This window comes from Anguilla rostrata, chromosome 10, assembly GCF_018555375.3.
Source record: "Anguilla rostrata isolate EN2019 chromosome 10, ASM1855537v3, whole genome shotgun sequence".
Taxonomy (NCBI): domain Eukaryota; kingdom Metazoa; phylum Chordata; class Actinopteri; order Anguilliformes; family Anguillidae; genus Anguilla; species Anguilla rostrata.
The window spans coordinates 821,687-846,347 of record NC_057942.1 but is presented as its reverse complement, the minus strand read 5'-3'; the positions used below and the strand labels follow the sequence as shown (position 1 = coordinate 846,347).

At 50.1% G+C, this 24,661-nt stretch overlaps 3 protein-coding genes across 4 annotated transcripts in view; 1 reads left to right on the top strand and 2 right to left on the bottom strand.

Annotated features, from left to right (window-relative positions):
- Nucleotides 1-1,630: 1,630 nt before the first annotated feature.
- On the bottom strand, nt 1,631-5,920 carry snap29 (synaptosome associated protein 29). Of its 2 annotated transcripts, none has more exons than XM_064353283.1 (6): nt 5,789-5,920; nt 5,017-5,275; nt 4,573-4,766; nt 4,190-4,275; nt 3,985-4,092; nt 1,631-3,343 (listed from the first exon to the last, which is right to left on the bottom strand). In XM_064353283.1, the coding sequence occupies exons 2-6, from the start codon at nt 5,257-5,259 to the stop codon at nt 3,183-3,185; spliced, it is 792 nt and encodes a 263-aa protein (XP_064209353.1). In that variant the 5' UTR covers nt 5,260-5,275; nt 5,789-5,920; the 3' UTR covers nt 1,631-3,182. The 2 variants fall into 2 exon arrangements, with proteins under 2 accessions (XP_064209353.1, XP_064209352.1); XM_064353282.1 differs by having other exon boundaries at nt 5,017-5,284; nt 5,789-5,918.
- Nucleotides 5,921-6,055: 135 nt separating this feature from the next.
- pi4kab (phosphatidylinositol 4-kinase, catalytic, alpha b) overlaps nt 6,056-24,661 on the top strand; it is a 35,798-nt gene continuing 17,192 nt past the window's right edge. The window contains exons 1-29 of the mRNA XM_064297495.1: nt 6,056-6,419; nt 7,571-7,687; nt 7,926-8,019; nt 8,190-8,278; nt 8,598-8,670; nt 9,371-9,630; nt 9,840-9,906; nt 10,102-10,250; nt 10,679-10,744; nt 10,858-10,954; nt 11,147-11,332; nt 11,571-11,671; nt 12,049-12,178; nt 12,268-12,397; nt 12,681-12,776; nt 13,291-13,474; nt 13,962-14,062; nt 14,156-14,324; nt 14,893-14,943; nt 20,572-20,680; nt 21,037-21,173; nt 21,257-21,390; nt 21,649-21,731; nt 21,842-21,912; nt 22,024-22,148; nt 22,793-22,874; nt 22,966-23,049; nt 23,284-23,373; nt 23,473-23,592. Coding sequence (XP_064153565.1) covers nt 6,321-6,419; nt 7,571-7,687; nt 7,926-8,019; nt 8,190-8,278; nt 8,598-8,670; nt 9,371-9,630; nt 9,840-9,906; nt 10,102-10,250; nt 10,679-10,744; nt 10,858-10,954; nt 11,147-11,332; nt 11,571-11,671; nt 12,049-12,178; nt 12,268-12,397; nt 12,681-12,776; nt 13,291-13,474; nt 13,962-14,062; nt 14,156-14,324; nt 14,893-14,943; nt 20,572-20,680; nt 21,037-21,173; nt 21,257-21,390; nt 21,649-21,731; nt 21,842-21,912; nt 22,024-22,148; nt 22,793-22,874; nt 22,966-23,049; nt 23,284-23,373; nt 23,473-23,592 — 3,294 coding nt within the window. The 5' untranslated portion in view covers nt 6,056-6,320. The remainder of the gene's footprint in view (nt 6,420-7,570; nt 7,688-7,925; nt 8,020-8,189; nt 8,279-8,597; nt 8,671-9,370; nt 9,631-9,839; nt 9,907-10,101; nt 10,251-10,678; nt 10,745-10,857; nt 10,955-11,146; nt 11,333-11,570; nt 11,672-12,048; nt 12,179-12,267; nt 12,398-12,680; nt 12,777-13,290; nt 13,475-13,961; nt 14,063-14,155; nt 14,325-14,892; nt 14,944-20,571; nt 20,681-21,036; nt 21,174-21,256; nt 21,391-21,648; nt 21,732-21,841; nt 21,913-22,023; nt 22,149-22,792; nt 22,875-22,965; nt 23,050-23,283; nt 23,374-23,472; nt 23,593-24,661) is intronic.
- serpind1 (serpin peptidase inhibitor, clade D (heparin cofactor), member 1) lies at nt 15,572-20,192 on the bottom strand. Its single transcript, XM_064353285.1, has 5 exons — nt 20,035-20,192; nt 18,226-19,121; nt 17,596-17,830; nt 17,110-17,308; nt 15,572-16,295 (listed from the first exon to the last, which is right to left on the bottom strand). Exons 2-5 carry the CDS (start codon nt 19,118-19,120, stop codon nt 16,104-16,106), a joined length of 1,521 nt encoding a protein of 506 aa, XP_064209355.1. The 5' UTR covers nt 19,121; nt 20,035-20,192; the 3' UTR covers nt 15,572-16,103.

The window sequence follows — 24,661 nt, the reverse complement described above, 5'->3', positions numbered from 1 at the left end:
TTTGTGCCCCCCCCTCCCCCCCCTGCAGGCACATCCATCCTGGGCGATACACAGCTGGAGGCAGGGGTGGCATGGGGGTACCCTGGGTGCTTATTTTTTGGGGTGTGATGTGATTGGTTAGCTTGGGTGACGAGTGTGAGATTGGCCCTGGGGTGATGGTGGGGCAGGAGGGGGCCCCTGGGTGATGGTGGGGCGAGAGGGGGCCCCGGGGGTGATGGTGGGGCGAGAGGGGGCCCCGGGGGCCACAGCGACCCTTTGTTCTGGTGAAATGAGTAAATGACTTGGGATGAGAACAGCGGCATGCGGATTTGGGGAGAATATTCCCCCAGCGCTGGGGAGTTTGTTTTAGTGTGTGTGAGACAGGGAGCTCAAGCCATAGTAATGTATGCCTGTGTAAACTACGTGGGTGTGTGTTCTTTGGGAGTGGGGCCGGGGACCTGGGGCCTGGGCTTGGTACCCCCCCCACACGGGCTATATTTGCTACTGTTCTGTCCAAGGCTGGTTTATGTGTAATACATTGATCCTAACTGATTGATTTAGTTGTTACAAATGCAGAATATTGTATATGGAGGTGAAAACACACAAACAGGTGCTAATTCACTTCTAAGGGAAACGTTTGAGGAGCAAAGTCCATGTAAAATGACCAGGCACAGCAATTTAGTTAGTTATTCTATTCACATTGCGACCGCTTGCATTCCGCTTATGTACCCGTAAACCGAAAAATCAGACGCGCTACGTTTCGCTCGCTCCCGATAGCCGGTGTTGTCACGACAAGAACCAGCTGTTGCGCAAGCCTCTCTCGGCACCTCGCGCTGCTGTGCGCGTTCTGCCCTCGCGGATAATGAAAGCCTGCACCGCGCGCCACCTCCGCGAACAGCTGCCTCCGTCCCCTAAGCACAGGAATGATAATGACGGCGACCGGGCTAGCGGGTGTTCGTCATCATTTGTGAGAAAATCGCGTCTGTTCAAGAAAAATACCAATAAACAGAAAATTACTGAGAATACTAAACAGCGACTAAAATTTTGGATTAAAAGTCATATCTGTAATTCTTAGTGACAAAAAACGACTCTTTAAAACATTGTCAACATTCCAGATTGCTTGTTGCTTTTTCTCAATGTAACAAACTTACATGATAGTTTTTTACCAGGAACGGGCGAATCGTTTCTCATATAGCCGGCTTTATTGTATCTAGCCAACACAAAGCGAGCTGCCGGTAAAATCACATTTTGTGTTGCACGATTTTTCTTGTGTATTAACCTTGCGCAATTACGCCACCTGGTGGTAACACTGTTCAATCACTGGGCACAACGTGACACGCAGGTGACGAGTTCTAATGGTTAAAAAAGCCAACTTTAAAGACTCACTACATTTTATACACAACGTACAGTACAATCCAATACATTTCTTCCCTTTCTTTGAAACAAGTCTTGGAGTTTAATGCCACAATGAATTTGATATTATTTAAACAGTATTTTGTTTCAAACAGTTCTGTAGTTCTAGCAAGTCACTGCTTCACATTAAAGGACTAAGGATAATAATCACAGGCAAAATAACTGAAGGATGACATAGATTTAGAGCATGACATACAACAATCAGATGATGGCGCAAAATAAATAATTTCAAACAAAATTTACTATTGAAATGACTTTATTGCAGCCACATTCCAGTTTATGTTCCAGACTGCTCCTGGTGACATTACCACCATTTCCCTGAAGCTCGATTGCCCAATGGGAGTGTGAGAGTGGGCGTGGCTTCTTGCTAATGCCATGAAACTTATCTATCCTATCAGCAAGGGGGTGAACTGAACTATGCCGCCTGGCCGTGTGGTGTTGCACTGACCGACTGAAGAGCCTAAGAGTGGCTAGAAGTTAAACAGGCATATCTCACGCCTGATTTGAGATACAGTCAGGAAAATGTGCGTAGCTCCTGATGTGAAGGGCATGGAAGAAATGATTAGCTTTAGGTGAATATCCCACATGCGGAACTGGCGTATCTAAAGACTGCAAGGTGTTCGCAGAGGTATGCGCTACGCTGAGTGTGCTCTAGTGCCTGCAGCAGCACTGCTCTGACTTCATAAAAACAGCAGAATGCTGTTCGTTCAGAGGAAGTATGTCCATCTTTCTCTTCCGTTGTGCTGACACCAGTGGAACGTCGCTCCAAACCCCCCCCCCCCCCTTCCTGAAAGAGTCACCCACGCGACTCCCGACCTTTAACCCCTCCCGCCGTCCGCTTTGCTGAATTCAGCTCCTTGGAATTCTGGGAAGTGAAAAGCTCCTGTGAAGCCCAGCGATGAGCTCACCAAGATGGAGACGTCAGAGTGGAGAGGAGGGGGCTGCCAGCCAACCTTCTTAACATGCCAGGGAGCAGAGTAGGAAAGTATGGCTGCAGATGAACTATGGAAAGGTATGTAGCTAATCACTTTGTTGGTCTGATTAGGGTCCATGTATTTTATACATTTCAAATCAGCACATATATCATAGTGGCTTCTATGAATAACTCCATACTACATAACAGATTCTGCTTTCAAAGCAAAACATATATATAAAAAAGCACTGGCAGTTTGAGAGTTATACAAGATATTCTCCACGCACTTTTCACTTGTGCAAAACATTTATGAAAACACAAGTAATACAAACAAATGTCTTTGAATCTGCACCAGAGAAGCACTTTGTGAATGTGATGTTTACGGTAAAATAAAACCAGAGAAGACAAAGACTTAAAACGGCACACAGCAAAAGCTTGAGTTTTAACACAAGAGTGACTAACAGAGCAAAAGCTGGAGCTTTAACGCAGGAGAGGCTAACTGCACTCAGAGAGACGTTTCCCTGGAAGGCATATTAAAGAGCTGCAGGGAAACAAATCTCTACACAAACCCCAGGCTTGTTCCAAGTCAATAGGACACACCTGTATAGGCACCAGAAGCAGGTAACGCAGTAACCCCTGTTCACTTAGAGACACCATTTTTATTTCACTGTAGTGACATCCCTACGGCAACTGTGCACGCCTGCAGAAACTAACGTCCAACTTCCCCGGTCTCCCGGTGTGTGTGTGTGTGTGTGTACCTACGTGCACCTCAGAAATGATACGGATAAAAAGTATAAGACTCGGAGGATATGTGGTACTGTATAGTTCTGTAAATGAGGTTGAGGCCCGGTCTGGTCAAGGTGAAGGTTAAGGGTGTCTATTTGAGGTCTTTGATCTTCTGGTTGGTGTTTTGGATCTTCAGGTCCATCTTGTCCACCTTTCCCAGGAGGTTATCCAGCGAGGCGTCCTGATCGTCGATCTCCGACTGCAGACCGAGGCCCAGATTCTTCAGCCGGCTCAGTCCCGAACACATCTCATCTGCGAAGAGACAGCCAACCACATCTCATCTACAGGAGAAACAGCCAACCACATCTCATCTACAGGAGAAACAGCCAACCACATCCATCTACAGGAGAAACAGCACCACTCTATCTCAGGAAACAGCCACACATCTCATCTCAGGAGAAACAGCCAACCACATCTCATCTACAGGAGAAACAGCCAACCACATCTCATCTGCCAGAGAAACAGCCAACCACATCTCATCTGCCAGAGAAACAGCCAACCACATCTCATCTGCAGAGAAACAGCCAACCACATCTCATCTGCAGAGAAACAGCCAACCACATCTCATCTGCAGGAGGAACCACCAGGTTGCAACGTGTTACAGCCCACGGGGGCTGAGTGTGCTCTTTTTTTCAGGCCTTGGCTTCAAGCTGAGATGTTCAGGAGAAAAGGATTCAGTTACTATGTTTATAAAATCTCCACACTCGTTCCTCTTCTTTACAGATGACCACAAGCATTTCAGCATGCTGTCTTCAGCTGAATTAAAAACAATTACACCAACAGCACCACAAATTTACATATCTGTTATTGTTCCACAGTTAGCATTACTACCACAAGTAAAATAATATCGTAAAGTAACGATACTCTCGTGTCTTCTCATCTCAGGGCCTTACCCAGGTTGTCATCCAGTTTCTGGTGGGCAGCGCGGAGGACCTGGTGTTTGGGGTACCCGTTCTGGGCGGAAGCGCTGGCTTCGGACGAGGAATCTTCCGGCCCGAATCCTGCAGGACAAAAGGACAGGGTGCGGTTTGAGAGCCGCTGGACAGCAGGACGCAGAGAGGGGCGGGCGAGAGGGGCGGGGGCAGGCCCAAAGCTCACCTGAGGTGTCCAGCTTGCGCAGGTTGGGGTGGCTTGCCTGGTACCTGTGCTCCTGCTCTTTACTATCAGACAGGGCACCCTGCAACCTGGGGAAAAAATCAGCCAATCACATCGTCTGAAAAAGGAGAGACCGCTTAAGATCAATGGTGAAAGAAAATAAATCTATAAAATTCAAGCAGGAGGGTTCCTGTTGGGGGGGGGGGGGCAGGAAGGGGGAGGGTCATGGTAGAAATGTTGCTGTAGGGGAGGCAGGAGGGTTCCTGTTTGGGGGGGGGGGGGGCAGGAAGGGAGGAGGGTCACAGTGCGGAGGAAGTTGCTGTGTAGGGGGCAGAAAGGGGGGTAGCAATGGGTAGGTTGCTGGTGGGGGGGGTCATGTGCCGTACTTGCTGCTGGGCTGGTATGCGGGAGCAGGCTCTGGTGGGGGCTGCGTCTCTGGCTTGGGCTTAAAGTAGTTGAAGATTCCGCCCCAGACGCTCTTGATGCTCTTGATGTGGCGCTCGCTGGTTTTCAGCTCCCCGTCCATGTTGTCTACCATCCTCTCTGTCCTCTTCAGCGCCTCCCCCTGGCGCATGAGTTCCTGAACGCACCCGCCAATCACAGCAAAGCACAACCGCATTAGAGACATTCACAGCAAAGCACAAACGCATCAGAGCCAATCACAGGAGTGCAATTTGGGCAGGGAGTTAAAAAGGAACAACACCTGTAGGGCACCGGGCACGCCCATAAAGAGGCGTCGTTTATTGTTAACATTAATAGCGAAGTTGTCCAATCAAAAGTCGTGTTATGAGTTCAATAACAGGGAGAGCTTCCTCTTCAAATGTCCTTACCTCAGCAGTCTCGGTACCCATTTTCTCAGACTCGTATATGAGCCCGAGGGAGCGGTGAGTGCTGTCGACCGCGGACTGCGCCGTGCGCATGACCTGCTGTTGCAGCCACCGCTGCCTCCTCTCCGCCTCGCTCAGCCCGCTGTCGCTGGAGTCATCGTAGCCCCCTCCGCGTCCGAAGTCCTCCACCACGTCGTCGTCGTCATCGTCAGCAAAAGGGTTGTGGGTCTTGGGATACGCTGACATGGCTGCTGAGTTGCAGCTGGGGAAACTGTACATGTTTACTTTCACAAGTTTTCAGGAAATCAAAAGACATCTTAGCCAGTTACCGTACCTATCTTAACGTTACAAATTTAACTAGTGTAACTAGGATACATAAGCTGTCAAACAACCTGTTATTTCATATAGCCAGCTAGCTAACATATCAACAGGTTTACAATTTAAATGGCTGTCGGCTCGTTACATTATCGCCAGACAAACGCATTCTACATTTGCTACGTAGCCTACTTAGTTATAATATTGGAACGGAATCAATAAAAACAAAGTAGGTTAAGTCCACATGTCACCACTTTAGCAGAAAGCCAGGCATGCTAACGCTAGCGAATAAATAACTACAACAACGCTGCCTCTCATGCCAATAAGAAAACAGTATTACCAACTAGTGTTAGCCACCTAGCTATCCATGAACGAGCAAACAAGGTTTTCCTAGAGTGTTTAAGGGTCGTCTTGATCGTTCGTTAAACGTGTTGTCTAGTAATGTCTAGTAGCTACTTACATTAAAACTCGCACCTTTGCCCGAAAAGTCAAGGATTCTGTGCTGTTGTCTTGTAGTCAGTTGATTTCCAGGTTTCGTTTCCGGTCTCGTTTTAGTGACGTCTTTGTCAATCGGGCTATTTTATTGGACGCGGAACTCCCTTGGTAATAAAGCAACTGTGGTGGGGCCATCATAAATTCCTCCTCACTTCCAGTAAAATATAAATAACAACTACATATAATATACGAGGTCTGAGTAACGTAAGCACAGCTTTAAGCGTAAGAAAACATTTTTGGGATAGAAATATTTTACAAATAAACAATTAGTGTATAAAAATCTAGCCAACTAACTGTATGTTAAGTTCTATCAAACCACAGTTGCAACATTTTTCCAGCCCAAAAATCATTATAACGCAACATTGAACAAGTTCTGTATTTTCTCGTTTTGTGTTCGCTTTTCTGCGTTCTTATTGGCTCGCTATGCTTTCCGTATTGTTGCTTCCTTGTTCACCCAACTTTCCCCCAGTACATCCATTACCCCTGTAGAGGCAAATATGTCGGTAAAAGGGGGTGGAACGAGGGGGTTTTATTTTAGCACAGTTTTGTCTCTTGCTCGGTCCTTAGCGGTGCACCGGCCAGCTCCCGTGGAAAAGGTGAGTAATTAAGTTAATTATGAAAGCTTTTAATATATAGCTAGTAAAACAAAAACAACTGTTCCACGTTCTACGGCATAAACAGTTGTATGAGACTAATATCCACCCTTAGCCGAACAGCTTGGTTAGCTAACGAAATTGTTTGGTTGAATGTCTATTTGTAGTTCTTTCAATCGTTAACTGAATTGTATTGTACTTGTCATTGTTTTACATATTAGGCTACTGTTAAGGCATTCATCTAGAACAGTCATAGGGTTCCGTTGGGTTCATCAGCGAGTTTTTGTTAAGATCAGATGGAGAGCTGTGGTGACAAACCAGACACTGCTTTATTCATTGGCTAGTCGTGACATTCTGTCACTGTCATTAATCAATACATTCGCTAGCAGCGATAAAAGGAGATAAACCACACACACAGTCAGCAATCCGCATTCCTTTCTATAGTCATGTATCTCAATCAGCCAGTATCAGAACATTAGTCAGGTAGCTGACACTGGTCCGACGGAGAAACGGGGAGATAATTATAGAAAACATGCAAACAAGCCTGTTTGTCACACTGAAGCCAACAGGCGGTAGCTAGCTAGCGCTAACATAGGGTTAATGTTGCCATTTTGTAAACCATAACTAGCTGAGCCGTCTAGTTTACGCTGGACAAATCAAATCCAAGGTGTTACGGGTTCTTTAGAAATTAATCCAGTGTGTGAATCACTCGCTATTCCGTTAAACAAATCCAGAACTCCCCACACACATGTACATCTCATAAATATTAAATGAGCGGCTCGTTTTGCGGAATAAATTCTACAGATTGAGTCCGTGAATTCAGTAGGCTATGTGGACATCTGCGGCCATTCATCTGACTATGCGCACCATGCACAACACGGCTTTTGCTGTCGCAGACAAAATTACAATATTGGAGAGAAATCATTCGGCTGCAGTTTTATCTTGACCATTGATTTAGAAACGATTCGTTAAAATGGGAAGGTGTCCAACTGTAGGTGTCAAACATATTATACCGGTGTAATGTGTGGAGGGCATAGGGCTAAACTCGCAGTCAGTGCACTTCGCCTGTCCGCGGAGGCTTTGCCATCACGGTATAAAGTTTTTAATTGATCTCTGTGGCCTCTGTCCTTCGATCCATGTGTTTGCCTCTTCAGGTTCAGAAGCTACAATGCATGTGTCCCGTGGATATAAGAGGCGTCTACCAGCTGGACGAACGCCGGAGGGATGCTGTCATCGCCTTGGGTGTTTTTCTGGTGGAATCGGACTTGCAGGTAACGTCGAGTATTAATTACAACGCGAGTTTACATTAACCTCTTAAACGAAGGTTTAATACAAACTACCCCGGGTTGAGATTAGGTTCTCTTCCTGAGAGCCTATAGTAAATGTACCAATTAGCACCACTAAAGCGGAATATCTTTCTCACGTGACTTCAGCCGGGTGACGTGCGGTGCCAGAGAAGTCATGTGCTCACCTTTACCTCGGGACTAACGGTTTTTGGGGTTTTTGCAGAGCAAAGACGTCATTGTTCCGTACTTACTGGGGCTACTGAAGGGTTTGCCGCGCGTTCAGTGGATTGAGGAGAGCACTGGAAGGAAAGGAAGAGGTGAGGGAATCGGATTATGACGTGTCCGGTTGTTAAATCATAAACAAACGTACAAATCTGGATTTGCGCATTCTTGTATTTTCCCACAACGTTATTTAACAAGCTTAGTATGCCAGTGAATGTGGTGCACGTGCATTGAATTGGGTGTTTTTTGGCTCTTCCTCTTGCAGAAGCACTTCCCATAGCTGAGAATTTCAGCTTCTGCCTGGTGACCCTGTTGTCCGATGTGGCCCATAGAGATGCTTCCTCTCGTGCCCAGGTCAGTGTCGAGCTTCGGCTGAGTCACTCTGCCCACCCCCCCCCCCATCCCCCCACCTTTGGCTGAGTCACACTACACCCCCCAACCTTCGGCTGAGTGACACTACACCCCCCCGAACTTCGGCTGAGTCACATTGCCCCCACCCACCCTTTGCTCAGGAATGCTAGGCTGATTCTTTTCAAACCATCTCTGTTTTTTTTCATTAGAAATTGTGGCGCTGTTATTTGTGTCCTGTTTTGTGTGAGCATGAGCCTGATAATCCAAAAAGTGGAGCCAACTTGAGTTTAGGAAGTGAACTTCCTGTCTGCTTCGTTCCCAGATTCTGGAGGCCGTTGTGGATGTTATGCAGGCCTTCCTGGAGATGTGTCAGGCTCCAGAAAACCACGATAAAGGTATAAAAGCCCTTAAACTCACACGCTGTGCATTCATTTCACAAAGCCATGCTGTTGTTTTCCATCATGTAATGCGTAACATCAAAGGTGTGATTTACCTTTATTAAAAGTGGTACTGTAGGAAGGATGGTGACTCACCTGTGCTGTGTTGCAGAGTATCTGTGCAGGTACACCGTGCCCTTTAATAAGAGCGTTACTGTAGGAATGCTGACTCACCTGTGCTGTGTTGCAGAGTACCTGTGCATGTACACCATGCCCTTTAATAAGAGCGGTACTGTAGGAATGCTGACTCACCTGTGCTGTGTTGCAGAGTACCTGTGCAGGTACACCGTGCCCTTTAATAAGAGCGGTACTGTAGGAATGCTGACTCACCTGTGCTGTGTTGCAGAGTACCTGTGCAGGTACACCGTGCCCTTTAATAAGAGCGTTACTGTAGGAATGCTGACTCACCTGTGCTGTGTTGCAGAGTACCTGTGCAGGTACACCATGCCCTTTAATAAGAGCGGTACTGTAGGAATGCTGACTCACCTGTGCTGTGTTGCAGAGTACCTGTGCAGGTACACCGTGCCCTTTAATAAGAGCGGTACTGTAGGAATGCTGACTCACCTGTGCTGTGTTGCAGAGTACCTGTGCAGGTACACCGTGCCCTTTAATAAGAGCGGTACTGTAGGAATGCTGACTCACCTGTGCTGTGTTGCAGAGTACCTGTGCAGGTACACCGTGCCGTGCCTGCTGGGCGTGACGCGAGCCTTCGGCCGGTTCAGTAACACGGACGAGTCGCTGCTCTCCAAGCTGTTCCCGCGCAGGTCCCAGCATGCCGTGCGCGTGCCCGACGAGCGCGAGGGCCTGCGCCGGCGCTCCTTCAACGACTTCCGCTCCATCATGCCGAGCTCGCTGCTCACCGTGTGCCAGGGGGACGCGCTCCGCCGGAAACACAGCAGCACCTCCAACCTGTCCCAGGTGAGGCCGCAGTCCCCCGCCTCGCCACCAGGGGGCCTCCTCGCCTCGCACACCCCGTATCTTCTCATATGCAGCTAGATCAGGGGGAGCTAGTGTGTGACTGGCTTTGTTTTTCAGTTGTGTGACTGGGGTTGTTTCTCAGGTGTGTGTGGGGTTGTTTCTCTGGTGTGTGGGGTTGTTTCTCAGGTGTGTGTGTGTTTGTTTTCCAGGTTAGTCCAGATCGCGGGTGGCCCTCTCCCAGCTCCCCTTCAGGACCGTCCTCTCAGTATTTTGAAGGTAAAACAGGCGACTGTATCTGCCATTTTCACTGATCCCTGCTGCTTGTCTTGTCTTTGGTTAAGAACATGTTGAATCTTTGGGGGGAACAATCTTTAGAAAACTTGTGTGCGTATTTATGCGTTGGCTCTCTCTCTCCCTCTCTCTCCCCGCTCTCTCTCTCCCTCTCCCCCCCCCTTCCCGCCCTCTCTCCAGGCTCTTATCTCCCTGATGGTAGTGCGATGGACCCTGATTACTACTTCTGCACCGTCAGCTCCAGTTTCTCCATCTCTCCTCTCTTCATCGGGAGCGGCAGCGAGGAGTTTGACATCCCGCTGGAGGTGCTGCGCCTCCTCCTGCACATGGTACAGGATCCCGCTGCTCCTCAACACGACTGCCTCTGGTCCTAAACGCACTTCTTTGTTGAGCGCACACAGAGGCCTAATCACTGAACATTTGTAACAATCAACGTAACATAACAATGTTTATATACAGGAGTGCGATTCACAACAATGTAAAACACGCATGTAATGTTAATATAGTCTTATCCTTATTGGTATTGCTATAACCATAAACTTTATTTGTATAGGTGTACTTTGCTCAGCAGCTCAAAGTGATGATATATTAAAGGGTGTTCTTTAGTAAAAGCATGTCGTATTAATAAACAGGAAATAGGATGGAGGGAACTATAACAGTGTAATGTGCGTATAGTGACACAGGAAGGGCGTGGAGGCCTGTGCACCCTGCTCTCCAGTGTTCCTCGTTCCCCCGCTGACCTGTCGGTCTCTTGCAGGTGAAGCGCTTCGTTTCGGAGTCCTTTCTGAAAACTCTGGATGCCACGCTGTCAGAGTACACCGAGGTGAGTGCGCTCAGCTCTTTACCTGCGACCGGGACCGTACCTGTGACCGTACCTGCGACCGTGGCTGAGGAGTCCTGGCAGAACGCTCATGCCCACGCTGTGTTCTTTTCCAGGCCAATCCTGGAGTCACCCTCTTCTACAGGTCCTTCAGTGACCCGCTCTATGTGGCCGGGTTTAAAATGCTGAGGGACACCTTGTATTACACTAAAGGTGAGTTATGCTCGAAAGGTTGCCCCCTATAGTACTGTTCCTGCATAGCACCCCCATGACCCCATGTAGCACCACCCCCCTGTAGCATCATCCCCCGTAGCATGGGTTGTGTCGTGATTGGCCGAGGTTGTGTCCTGATTGGCTGATTGGCTGGGATTGAGGTGGAGCTGAGTTGTGTCTTGCTTTCTCCAGCGGATCTGCAGACGTCGTTTGTGAAGGAGGTGCACGACTTCGTTCTGGAGCAGTTCAGCAGCAGCCAATCAGAGCTGCAGAAGATCCTGCACGACGTGGATCGGCTGCACAGCGAGCTGAAGCTGCGTTGCCAGGCCAACGCTGCCTGCGTCGACCTCATGGTGTGGGCTGTCAAGGACGAGCAAGGTTAGGGTGCCATGGCGACCGCCCACGCCGGGAGAGGGGGATTCCTGTGATCACATGGTGTCTCACCCAGCCAATCATATCGATGGGCTTAGTTTTGCACATGCACAGCTCATGCACTGATCTGCATTGTGTGTGGATCCACTGATGGGGTGTCTTAGTATAGTTTCCGCCTCTCTTTAAGGTTTGTGTAATACCCCCCCCCCCCAAGTCTCTGAACCCCCCGGTTTGCCCCCACCAGGAGCTGAGAACCTCTGCACTAAGCTCTCTGAGAAGCTGCAGTCCAAAACCTCCAGCAAGGTCATCATCGCACACATGCCTCTGCTGCTCTGCTGCCTGCAGGTAACACACAGCAAACTGCACCCGCAAACTGCCTTTAAACCATGATTGTGATGATTATAATAATAATAATAATAATGATGATGATGATGGGATGATGATGATGATAATGATAGTGACAGTGATGATGATGATGGTGACTGTGAGGATGATGATGATGATGATAATGATAATGATGACTGTAATGATGACAGTGCTGATAGTGATGATGATGGTGACTGTGAGGATGATGATGATGATAATGATAATGATGACTGTAATGATGACGGTGCTGATAGTGATGATGATGGTGGCAGTGAGGATGATGATGGTGGCAGTGAGGATGATGGGATGTGAGTATATTAATAATGCTATATCGTCGATGGTGATTGGGCGAGGAGATTGTCTCGGTGGCTGTTGAGCGGTTTCCGGTGGTTGCTCATTCTGTCACCATGTCCCTGCGGGACTTCCTGGTGGTGCCGTCCCCTGTGCTGGTGAAGCTCTACAAGTACCACAGCCAGTACAACACAGGTGAGTCTGCCCCGCCCGTACCTGTACAGCACAGGTGAGTCTACCTCGCCTTTACCCGTACCAATGCTGACCCCTCCCTCTGTCCACAGGGACTGGTGACATCAAAATCAGTGTGACCAATGAGCACTCTCAGTCCACGCTCAGCTTTCTGTCCAATAAGAAGGGCCAGCCCTCCATGTACGAGCAGCTAAGAGACATCTCCATCGACAACATCTGCAGGTGAATGCCCTGGCCCCTCCCACACTGCTGCACTCATACGCAGACTTATAGCCCCTCCCACACTCTGCTCCAGTCAGAATACCCCCTCCTACACTTTAGTCCCTCCCACACATACATACAGTCATACACATATTGTGTGTGTTTGGGTGTGCGTGTTTGGGTGTGTGGTTGTGGGTGGGTGTGTGTGTGTGTGTGTGTTTGGGTGTGTGTTTGTGGGTGTGTGCGCATGCGTCCGTGTGTGCGCGTGTGTGCGCGTGTGTGTAACCGTGCTCCTCTCCCCCAGGTGTCTGAAAGCAGGCCTGACGATGGATCCTGTGACTGTTGAGGCCTTCCTGGCGAGCCTCTCCAACCGCCTGTACATCTCCCAGGAGAACGACAAGTAAGCAGCTCAGCCGGGGTCCACATCTACACTCTGCACCTTACCTGGGTCTCACCTGGTCTAGAACAGCTCAGCCAGGTTCCACATCTACACTCTGCACCTTACCTGGGTCTCACCTGGTCTAGAACGGCTCAGCCAGGTTCCACATCTACACTCTGCAGCTTGATGGGTCCTTGGTGCTAGAAACGGTCAAGGTCAATCACTCTGGTCTCATGGTTGAGACAGTCAGAGGTCATTATATGGTTCACCTGGTCTAGAAGGTCAGCATCACATCTACACCACTGCCACTGGTTGAGCATCCACCTTCATGCTGATGGTGGTCATTGTGATGATGAAAGTGGTAATCATGCTGATGGTGATGATGATGAAGGTGGTGATAGTCATGCTGATGGTGATAATGATGATGGTGATGGTAGTGATGGTGATGATGATATGTGGTCATGGTTGTGATGGATGATGACGTGGGAGTGATGATGTCGATGTGGTGGTTGATGACATAGATGGCGGTTCTCAGGGAGGCCCACCTGATCCCGGACCACACCATCCGGGCGCTGGGGCACATGGCGGTGGCGCTGCGGGACACGCCGCGGGTGATGGAGCCCATCCTGCAGATCCTGCAGCAGAAGTTCTGCCAGCCGCCAACGCCGCTGGACGTGCTCATCATCGACCAGCTGGGCTGCATGGTCATCACCGGCAACGTAGGCCCCGCCACTTCCGAAACCCGCCAACACCCGTCAACACTCACCAACACCCGCCAAAACACGCCAAAACACGCCAACACCCGTCAACACTCACCAACACCCGCCAACACCCGTCAACACTCACCAACACCCGCCAACACCCGTCAACACTCACCAACACCCGCCAACACCCGTCAACACTCACCAACACCCGCCAAAACACGCCAAAACACGCCAACACCCGCCAACACCCGTCAACACTCACCAACACCCGCCAAAACACACCAACACCCGCCAACACTCACCAACACCCGCCAACACTCACCAACACCCGCCAACACCCTTCAACACTCACCAACACCCGCCAAAACACACCAACACTCACCAACACCCGCCACTACCTGTCAACACCCGCCAAAACATGCTTCACAGTCCCCTTCCTTATGAGCGTTACAGTTGGTACTGCCTGGTACAGGTGGGGTTAGTTTGTTTTTTTCTCCCACAGCAATACATTTACCAGGAAGTGTGGAACCTGTTCCAGCAGATCAGTGTGAAGGCCAGCTCCGTGGTGTACTCCACCAAAGACTACAAAGACCATGGATACAGGTCCGAGCTGGTTTCTCTCAGGTTTTATTTCAGATACCGGTACTATTGTACGCACATGTATTTATCTGTGTGTGTGTGTGTGTGTACGTACAGGCACTGCTCCCTGGCTGTGATCAACGCGCTGGCCAATATCGCGGCCAACCTGCAGGGGGAGCAGATGGTGGACGAGCTGCTGGTGAACCTGCTGGAGCTGTTTGTGCAGCTGGGCCTGGAGGGGAAGAGAGCGAGCGAGCGAGCGAGTGACAAGGGCCCCGCCCTGAAGGTGGGTCTGAACACACCCCCCACCTCATACACTGCCCCCCACCTCAAACCCAGCCTCTTACCTCACACCCAGCCTCTCACCTCACACCCCACCTCCCACCTTAACCCTAACTGCGCTGTAGCACAGAATTGTGCTGTAGCTCATATTTCTTTGGAGAACCTTTTAGGACAAATACAGAAAAGCAGGTGACCTCAGATACTGCTACAGACTCACCAGATTACCAACTCTTGCATTCTCTGTGTTCCATGTGTATGGGAGGGGTTCTGGTTAGTGAATAGAGTTTGCAGTGATTGGAATGTCCATTAGAGTTTAGTCATTTTCAGAAGATCTAATTGAAATGTTTCAGCATCAATGGAAGGGAGACAGTAGGTTCAGTGTTCAGAAGAGAGTCGAACATCGGGTTCAGTGTTAAGAGAGCTGTACATCTGGTTCCCCTGCGGTCGTGTCTGTGTTTTGACTGCGTGTCTGCTTTCTGGGGTGGGGAGGAACATAATGAGAGGTTGCGGTTGAGGCTTCAGTGCAGCAGGTTGTGCAAACCTGTCTGAAACGGTTTTGCTTTGTCCTGCAGGCGTCCAGCAGCGCGGGTAATCTGGGAGTCCTCATTCCTGTCATCGCTGTGGTAAGAGGGGGCTTTCTGGGTTTTTAGGTTTCCCAACTCTCTGCCTGTTTTCCCGCGGTGTTGAGTGAGCGTCAGCCGTCGGGGGGGCGGGGTGGGGGTGGGGGGCTGGGCATGTGCTTGTACACGCAGTTCTGCGTGTGCGCTGGATTCTGTTTGCCCGCTGTGGGGTCGGGCTGGTGACCCCCCCCTCGGGGTGAACTCAGACACAGCCTCTGAACCGACGCTGCAGCTAACGCTCATAAGACCACAGAAATAACTTTTAGGGGCCCTTTTTGCGGGGGCGTGGTGGGGGGGGGGGGCACGGCTGCCCTTTAGTCAGAGAATGACCACAGTGGTTAGTTTAGTGTAAAGTTCATAAAAAAATTTAAGACACTATGTAAATGAATCCATAAAAATTTTTTCTAGGTTTAATTAAGTCAGTTTTCTCTGACGTGTATTTAGTTAGGTTAGGTTTTAACTACTGTGACAAATATTTACTCGGCTTGCAAAACAAGATGTTGGCTGGCCAGGCAGTTCATGTGAAGCTTCTGTGTCTGTGCTTGGAAGAAGAACAGTTAGTTTGGGCACTGACTGACTGCTGAATATCACATCTTTATGAATTTGACCTTATTACTGACAAGATGAGCAATTTTTTTTTACCACCACAATTCTTTTTATTTGACATTTGCAACCCTGGGTACCGTACATTTATTTTGACCTTATGCAGGATTCCAAAGGCAGCTCTACAGCGTCAAATTACTTCATGCTTCATATATATATTTTGGTACGTGACGTTCTATTGCAAATAAAACAGACTTTTACACAAACACTCAGAGGCTTGATGTTGTTAGCCCAGCCTGCCGAACTGATATGCCACTTCCTCCAGCTCTTACACAAACACGCAGGTCCTAACATTTGAGCAACGCTGTGAGAACGCTTCTTGGTTTTGCTGTGCGCTTGTGCATGCTCAGTAACTCTGGAAGTGGAACATTAACAGACGACAAACAGTACTGACCCCAGTCTGGCCTGGAGGATTGGGCGGGTTATAGGTTTGGGTTTGGTGTGTGTGTGTGTGAGAAAGTGAGTGACAGAGATTATGGTTGTGTGTGGGATTGTGTGCTTGTTTGTATGAGTGTATGTATGTGCGTGCGTGCATGCATGTGTGCGTGGTACTCTGGCGGTTAGTTTTGGGAGGGGTCCACCACTCGTCCCATGAAGACGAGGCAGTTGGTGCGGTGCTCGTAGATGAGGAAGAGGAAGGGCCGGTCCACGACGAAACGGGTCTGGGTGGACAGCGGCATGAAGCCGACCTGGGTCAGCGCCGCCGCCTCTGTGCCCTCCTCGTTCACCGTGATGGTGCCCTGGTGCTTCAACTGCCCAACGACACAGACGGGGAGTGAGTCAGCCAGGCGTCATCAGCAACGGGCCATCCCAACGGCCCACTCGCATCCAGACAGCCAACATGACATCCCAACGACCCACTCACATCCAAACTTCCAACACGACATCCCAAACGCCCACTCACATCCAGACAGCCAACACGACATCCCAACAGCCCACTCGCATCCAAACAGCCAACCCGACATCCCAAGGCCCACTCACATCCAGACAGCCAACACGACATCCCAACAGCCAACACAACATCCCAACGACCCACTCACATCCAAACAGCCAACACGACATCCCAAGGCCCACTCACATCCAAACAGCCAACCCGACATCCCAACGACCCACTCACATCCAAACAGCCAACACAACATCCAGCCTCACACCAACAGCACACGACATCCCAATGGCCCACTCACATCCAAACAGCCAACACGACATCCCAACGGCCCACTCACATCCAGACAGCCAACACGACATCCCAACGGCCCACTCACATCACAGCAACAGCATCCCAAGGCCACTCTCCACAGCCACAATCCAACGCCCCTCAATCCAAACAGCAACACACTCCCACCAACTCGATCTGAACAGTTTTTAGTGGAACAAACAGTTTCACAACAGAACAAAACCAACACTGTGTGTTTGATTGGCACTTCCCTGTCTTCACTTTCCAACCAAACGGTTTAATTGGAGAAGAATACACATTTCATGTTCCAGTTGGCAGACATGTTGAGTGATTCTAAGTACTGTTGAGAAAGTGAGGCTGAAGTGTCTCAGGAGACGTGGAGACGCTCTTACCCAGTTCACAGCGACTTTCTCCGAACTCATCCTGGAGAAGTCTCCCGTTTCCTCAAACAGGTCTTTCAGTCCGAGCTCCTTCAGGTTGGGGATGAGGTTGTACTGCTTCTCCAGCTTAAATTTGGGGAATATGACCACTCTTGTCCTGGAAGAAAAAGGCACAACTGTCACCTTGGTCAGTCCTTTTCTTCGTTTTCTACTAAGTAGTCACCAGACCCAACTGCCTTCTGTACAGCGCTTTTTAAAAAACCCAGAATTGATGGACCAGCTGCTGAACTGTTTGGCAGCAAAGACTAGTTTGCTCAGTGAAACTCAGCAATGAGCACACTCAGGACAGCAAATGGAGAAACATTGTTGTTTGGAGGTGTAGCGCTACGACCGAATGTTTATTTATTATATTTTGGTATTTGCTAATTTGTCGAGGAGAGCTGCCTGCTCCAGCCCTCGCCGGCCGGGAGACTTTTGGTCAGTTGCTGATCGGTTGGCCGGCAGATGTCCTGCTCCAGCGCCCGCATGCCGGACAGCTTGCGCGGCACGGCCACCAGCATGCTGACGTTGCCCACGTAGGGCAGCTGCAGCACGTCGCACTGCAGCTGGTGGTCTGCCGCTGCCATGAAGCTGCCCTTGTTCTGCATCATGGGCACGCGCACGCTGTGCTTCTCCGTCACGCGGAAGGTCTGCTGGTACGTCGCGTCCTTGGGGAACTTCTGCTCCCAGGTGCCTGTTTGGAGACACCTTTATCAGGTCCTCTCTTCACTCAAATCAGGACTCTGTGTCTAAGACGTCTGAGATTTAACATGCAGTTGGGAATGCATGATATATCTAATCATGTTTTTTTGGAAATTTTTGCTGTCCTTCATCTTTTTTTTCCTTAATCATACCTGGTGCAGTAGTCTACTAGATGACTGTTGTAGTACCGGTAAATTGATGGACTGCTGTGCCTGTGAATTACTGGTAGACCAGAGTACTACTTTACCTTTAAAGTACTGGTAGACTGGAGGACTGTTTTACCTTTGAAGTAGAGGTAGACTGGAGGACTGTTTTACCTTTGAAGTAGAGGTAGACTGGAGGACTGTTTTACCTTTGAAGTAGAGGTAGACTGGAGGAATGTTTTACCTTTGAAGTAGAGGTAGTTGAGGAGCATCAGCACCATGTTGGGGTCCACGCTCTTCAGGGGCTCCTTGATCAGACCCTTGGTCAGTTTCTCGATCCTGCGGTTGGCCTTTTCCAGGAAGGCCGGGTCCTGGAAGTCCACGGACTGCGGCTCGGCGTAGTAGTGGGCCTTCACCTCGGCCCGGAAGGCCTCGGACACGGGGACGTCCCGCTTGATGTAGAGGTCGCTGACGGCGCGCAGGGTGTAGCCGAAGTTCCGGCGGTAGAGGCGGTGCGTCAGCTTGCGGAACAGCTTGTGCACGGTCTGGTCCTCGTAGTGCGCGCTGGCGTTGACGAAGTCGGCGAATCCCAGGGCCTGGTAGAGCTGGCGGTGCGTCTCGGGCCCCGCCCCCAGGGCCATCATCCCCATGGCGATGGAGATGCCGGCGGGCGCCAGCAGGACGTTGTCGGTCTGGTTCAGGTCGTTGCGCAGGCTGCGGTACAGCCGGAAGCCGAAGTTGGCGTTGACGATGTTGAGGCGCTGGATCCGCGTCTGGCCGTGGAACAGCCGGAGCAGCCGCGCCCGCCGCACCTTGGGGTCCGACGGCTCAGCGGAGATGTCCACGTCCGGCGCCGGCGTGGCGATCTCGTCGATCTCGTCGCCCTCGCTGTAGTCGTCCTCGGTCAGGAGCTTGTCGAAGTCGATGTAGTCGTCGTCCTCGAAGTCCTCGGCGGGCAGGTCGCTGGTGACCGTGTTCTCCTTGTGGAAGTCCAGCGGGATGGCCTCCACGTCCACCTCCCCGCCCTGGGGCCGGCCCCGCGGGTCCTGGAAGCTGAAGTGCTCGCTCAGGTCCTTCACCCCCCCGTGGGCGGGGGTCAGCAGGAGACAGGAAACCGCCGCGACCGTGAGGAACCACATCCTGGGGGGGGAGGGGGGGGCGGGGGGAGATGCATACGCATACGTGCGGTTCATATGCAGGTTGGCTATATGCCCTTTCACCTGCGAACTGACATTCCGCCATTTTGAATGTAGTCCCTTCCTGACCGGCGGACCTTGACTCATCTGTTGTCTGTTTTTTTGCTGACTGTTGGTCCCTCTGAGGGAGCTGTGGCTGCCAGACCCCACTGCTGCTAGCTCAGTGGCACACTCTCATCTGTGCTCTTCATTTGCATTTTCATAAAAAGAAGCACCTTTGTTCTCTCTGACCCTTCTTAAATACACTTTCTCGATACAAGTTTTTTAAATGGTTCTAAAAACATGGAAGCATCCCTGCGTAGTTTTCTCTCTCACATTTAACATTTTGATGAAGAAATGGTTATCGGCTGTATTTGCAGTTAATTCCGCCCTTTCTCCGCTCAGTAGTGAAGTGTGTGAAGACGCAAGCAGCCTCTAACTCTGAGGTCCTCACAGAGACAGTTATATCGGTACACATCCTTTGAAAATGTTCCATCTTGCCTTAGAATTAATTATTTAGTATATTTTTGGCTATATTATTAAATTATTGTCTTTAATCTTTAAAATAAATCTTTAATATTTTTAATATTAAATCTTATACCCCCCACTGGCAAATTTTTAATTATTAGATGTTCATATTGAATGTCAAATAAAATGAAAGTTTTAATAATCTCTCCTTGCCAGATTCAAGGAGGAAAAAACTAATTGAATCCATTTTATCGAGCTGAAAGCTGCCTCTGGATTCCCCAAACAACAGTGATACAAACCGCTCGCTGCAGTGTAAATCATCTCAAACAATTTGCATGTTTCTGTTAGAATCCTGTCCCAGGTACAGGTGTGTTTCAGACTGGTTTGACGCAGGTGTCCGTGGAGCTTACCTGTTTGTGCTGTTGGTGGTTCTGCTGTTGTATTGAGTCTGTTTTGCTCACTGCAGGTAAAAGAACTGCGGAGTAACAGCAGTGAACTTTGATGTCTGTCTCCCCAAAAGCAAACAGGGTCCAGTTCAAACAATGCAGAAATGCCCTGTCAGTTTAAATCATTTTAACTCTTCAACTGTCTCTCTGCTCTGTCTTACTGATATGACACCCCGCCCCCCCCCCAACCCCCCCCCCCAGCACACACACACACACTGTTCTTATTTCGTAGTTGAGCAACTACGAATGACTGGCAGGGTCGGGCTCAATTCATTTTCAGTTCAAGAATGGAATAATTCCCTGTGATTGGATTGTGAGGATTTAAGTGAATCTCGGTTAGTTTTTTGAACTAACTGAACTGCAGTGGCGTTGAGCCCAGTTCTGCTGTTGGCTCTCCATGTTCGCTCCTGACCTGTACGGTGTCCTGTGTTCAGCCAAAGCTCTGGCTGCTCGTTGTGGGAAGGTTTTCTCACGCCTCTGTCCCCCCCCCCCCCTCCCCAGCTGACCCGCAGACTCCCCCTCATTAAGGAGCCCAAGCCCCGGCTGCAGAAGCTGTTTCGGGACTTCTGGCTCTACTCGGTGGTGATGGGCTTCGCGGTGGAGGGCTCAGGTAGCGCTAACCCCTTCGCCACAGAAAGGTCTTCCTGACCCTGCTCTTACGGTCAGACACACTGTGATGATCTGCGTCCTGCCTTTACCTCACACTGAGAGCCCCTGTGCTGGGCTCCAACAGCGATGCCCACGCTCAGGTCCTTAGTTAGATGGAGATAAATAATCCTAAATCTCATAAATCTCTTTATTGATTTATCCTCCCACATTCACTTTGCTTGGTGTAAACAGATCTGTGGAACCCTAGAACCTGCTCTGGAACCCCAGAGCGTGCTCTGTGGAACCCTGGGGAACCCTAGAGCACGCTCTGGAACCCTACTGTGCAGGTCCTCAGGCTCTGTCCTGCCCCCCCTGCAGGGCTGTGGCCGGAGGAGTGGTATGAGGGGGTGTGTGAAATCGCCACCAAGTCCCCCATCCTCACCTTCCCCAGCGGAGAACCCCTGCGGTCCGAGCTGCAGTACAACTCTGCCCTGAAGAACGACACCGTCACCCCGGTAAGAGCTCGCCGTTACCCTGGCCTGTTCGGGGGGGGTGGGGTTGCACTTGTGTGATGCGTGGATGTTTCCCCCCCCCCCAGGCCGAGCTGAACGACCTGCGCAGCACCATCATTAACCTGCTGGACCCGCCCCCTGAAGTCTCCGCCCTCATCAACAAGCTGGACTTCGCCATGTCCACCTACCTGCTGTCCGTCTACCGCCTGGAGTACATGAGGTGAGCAGGGCTATGAGCTGTGTGTGTGTGTGTGTGTGTGTTAACCCTGTGTGTGTGTGTGTGTGTGTGTGTGTAACCCTGTGTGTGTGTGTGTGTGTGTTAACCCTGTGTGTGTGTGTGTGTGTGTGTGTTAACCCTGTGTGTATGACATACCCTCTGTCTGTGGTAGAGATATTTATAGTCTAATAGTGAAAATGAATATTGCATATTAATATTGCATAAATTAAATATTTTATTTGACATCACACACCCCCCCAGAGTGCTCCGCTCTGCTGATCCTGATCGCTTCCAGGTCATGTTCCGGTACTTTGAGGACAAAGCCATCCAGAAGGACAAGTCTGGTAAGTGTGTGCGTGTGCGTGTGCGTGTGCGCGTGTGTGTGCGTGCACGCGTATGTGCGGTGTGTTGTTTTGGCACGCACGTGATACCTGTGCTGTTTCTCTGCACACAGGTATGATGCAGTGTGTGATAGCTGTGGGCGATAAGGTGTTTGAGGTCTTCCTTCAGATGATGGTCGACAAGGTAAGAGAGGATAATGCCAAAAAAATGTAAAAGTTATGGGTTTGGTTTGGAATGAGATGCTGCCCAGTGTTCCTCTTATTTACTATCCCCCTCTTTCTCTCTCTCTCTCAGCCCAAGACCAAAGAGCAGGAGGAGGAGCTAGAACGCCATGCCCAGTTCTTACTGGTGAATTTTAACCACACCCACAAGAGGATCCGCCGGGTGGCGGATAAGTACCTGTCCGGCCTGGCCGAAACGTGAGTTCAGCGCTGTTCTCCTGCGAGGTTCAGCGGCTATGCTAACGGGGGTTCAGTGGCTATGCTAACGGGGGTTCAGCGGCTATGCTAACAGGGTTCAGCGGCTGTGCTAACAGGGTTCAGCGGCTATGCTAACAGGGTTCAGCGGCTATGCTAACAGGGTTCAGCGGCTGTGCTAACAGGGTTCAGCGGCTATGCTAACGGGGTTCAGCGGCTGTGCTAACGGGGTTCAGCGACTGTGCTAACGGGGTTCAGCGGCTGTGCTAACGGGGTTCAGCGGCTATGCTAACGGGGTTCAGCGGCTATGCTAACGGGGTTCAGCGGCTGTGCTAACGGGGGTTCAGCGGCTATGCTAACGGGGTTCAGCGGCTATGCTAACGGGGTTCAGCGGCTGTGCTAACGGGGTTCAGATGCCCCGCCTGGGCGTAATATTAATAATGTTAATATTCCTTTATTAGCTCATGTAGTCACACAGGCATTGGTCTGGAATATTCCATTACCGCTGTGTTTTATAGGTGTGATGTGAGTTAAATACATCATCCTTCCCAGCAGGCCTTTGTTTCTGAAAATTAGTTAGTGATGTGGTTACTATTCCCACGGCCTTACCTTCCTTCTCTTTTTCCCTTCCTCTCCTCCTCCCCCAGGTTTCCCCATCTCCTGTGGAGTGGCAGGGTGCTGAAGACCATGCTGGATATCCTGCAGACTCTGTCTCTCTCTCTCAGTGCGGTACGCCTCGCACGCCGCAGCGCCACGCCCCTTTCCCACAGTCCTCCTCCGCTGTCCGTGTCCGTGGTAACGGTATTGTCCCTGTCTGCAGGACATCCATAAGGACCAGCCGTACTACGACATCCCGGACACACCCTACCGCGTGACCGTGCCGGACACGTACGAAGCCAGAGAGGTGGGGTCACATGATCATCGCCCTGATTCTGCTTTCACCTGCAGACTCACAGCACTAAGTCTGGACTTACCTGCACAGTCCTGCTGGTCATGTGCCCTGTTTCAGACTCACAAGACATTTTGGCTCCCAACATCATGTGTGCTTATGTGTGCTCTGACAGGGGATTGTGGGTAATGATCTTTAATACTCTCTGAAGGCAGGGGATTGTGGGTAATGGTGTTCCTCTGGGTTTAGAGCATTGTGAAGGATTTTGCTGCTCGCTGTGGGGAGATCCTGAAGGAGGCCATGAAGTGGGCTTCTTCTGTCACCAAATCCCACCTGCAGGTAAGACCCCTGAATAAGCATCAGAACTGGGCATTGGGTTAGGGTTAGTTTGGGCACTGCCCCCCTGTGGTGACTGTGTGTAACTGCGTGTGTCTGCAGGAGTACCTGAATAAGCACCAGAACTGGGTGTCGGGCCTGTCCCAGCACACGGGCCTGGCCATGGCCACAGAGAGCATCCTGCACTTCGCTGGGTACAACCGCCACAGCACCTCTCTGGGGGTGAGTGTGGGGGGGGGGGGGTTACACACACACACACACACACACACACACGCACACATACACACACGCACATACACAGACACACACACACACACACACTCACTCTTTCACAGTAGATGAATTCTGTGTTAAAGCACAGCTGCTGTCTGGTGTAATTACTGTTATTTGTTTGTTAAATGGAGCCTGACATGATGCATGCTGGGAAGGGGTGCATGTGCTGGGATCACATGACTGAATGACTGTCACTCTCCAACGCCCTGGGTGGAGGGGCGGGCAGCTCCCCGCGCCAGGTTTCCATGGTGACAGGGTGCATGTGCTGGTGCGTGTTCTGTCACAGTTTATTACTCCCCCACACACCCGTGATCTTTTCCACATACTTATTTTCAACGTGGACGGTAAGGACCTTTTACCTGAATTATTCTGCTAATTGGGTTTGACTCAACCTCAACAGATTCTTTAAATCTGCAGATTATGGTAGAAATATGTTTTCCCCACATTAAATCAATATTTTTTGGAGTTTTTGTGACTGAAAGAGTCAGATTTTTTAGGGACATATGCGATCTATGTTAATATCTCCATAGCCATGCAACACAAAATATTAACCAGACTCACCTGCTTCTGCAAGGTATGTGCTTCTTTCAGACAAAAATATCTTTGCTAGGTTTCATTTTCAAACGTGTTCTCTTTCTCTCTCTAGTTTAAAAGAAGTTTGTTTACCACATAGTATAATTATCATTTATGGAGGTGTAAGGTTTTTTAACATCCATAAAGACCACTTGGTGAAAAGCAAGACTCAAAAAGAGGCGTCGGCCTTTCTTCGGCCCGCCCTGATTGGTCGGTCTGTCGGCTGAGTGCTGGCCGGCGTGGTGTCGTAGGAGCCGGATGGGTTTGAGCGGCTGTCTGGTAGGGGGCGTGGCTGATCGATGGGCAGGTGATGGTAGTTTTATGATGGCAGTGATTGCTGTGCTGCTCTGGTAACGGCGATGGCATGAGCTGAAGGGTTTGGGATGGCGAAGGCAGATAAAGGTAAGGGTTCTGCTGAGGGTGTGATTACCGTCAGAATTAAACG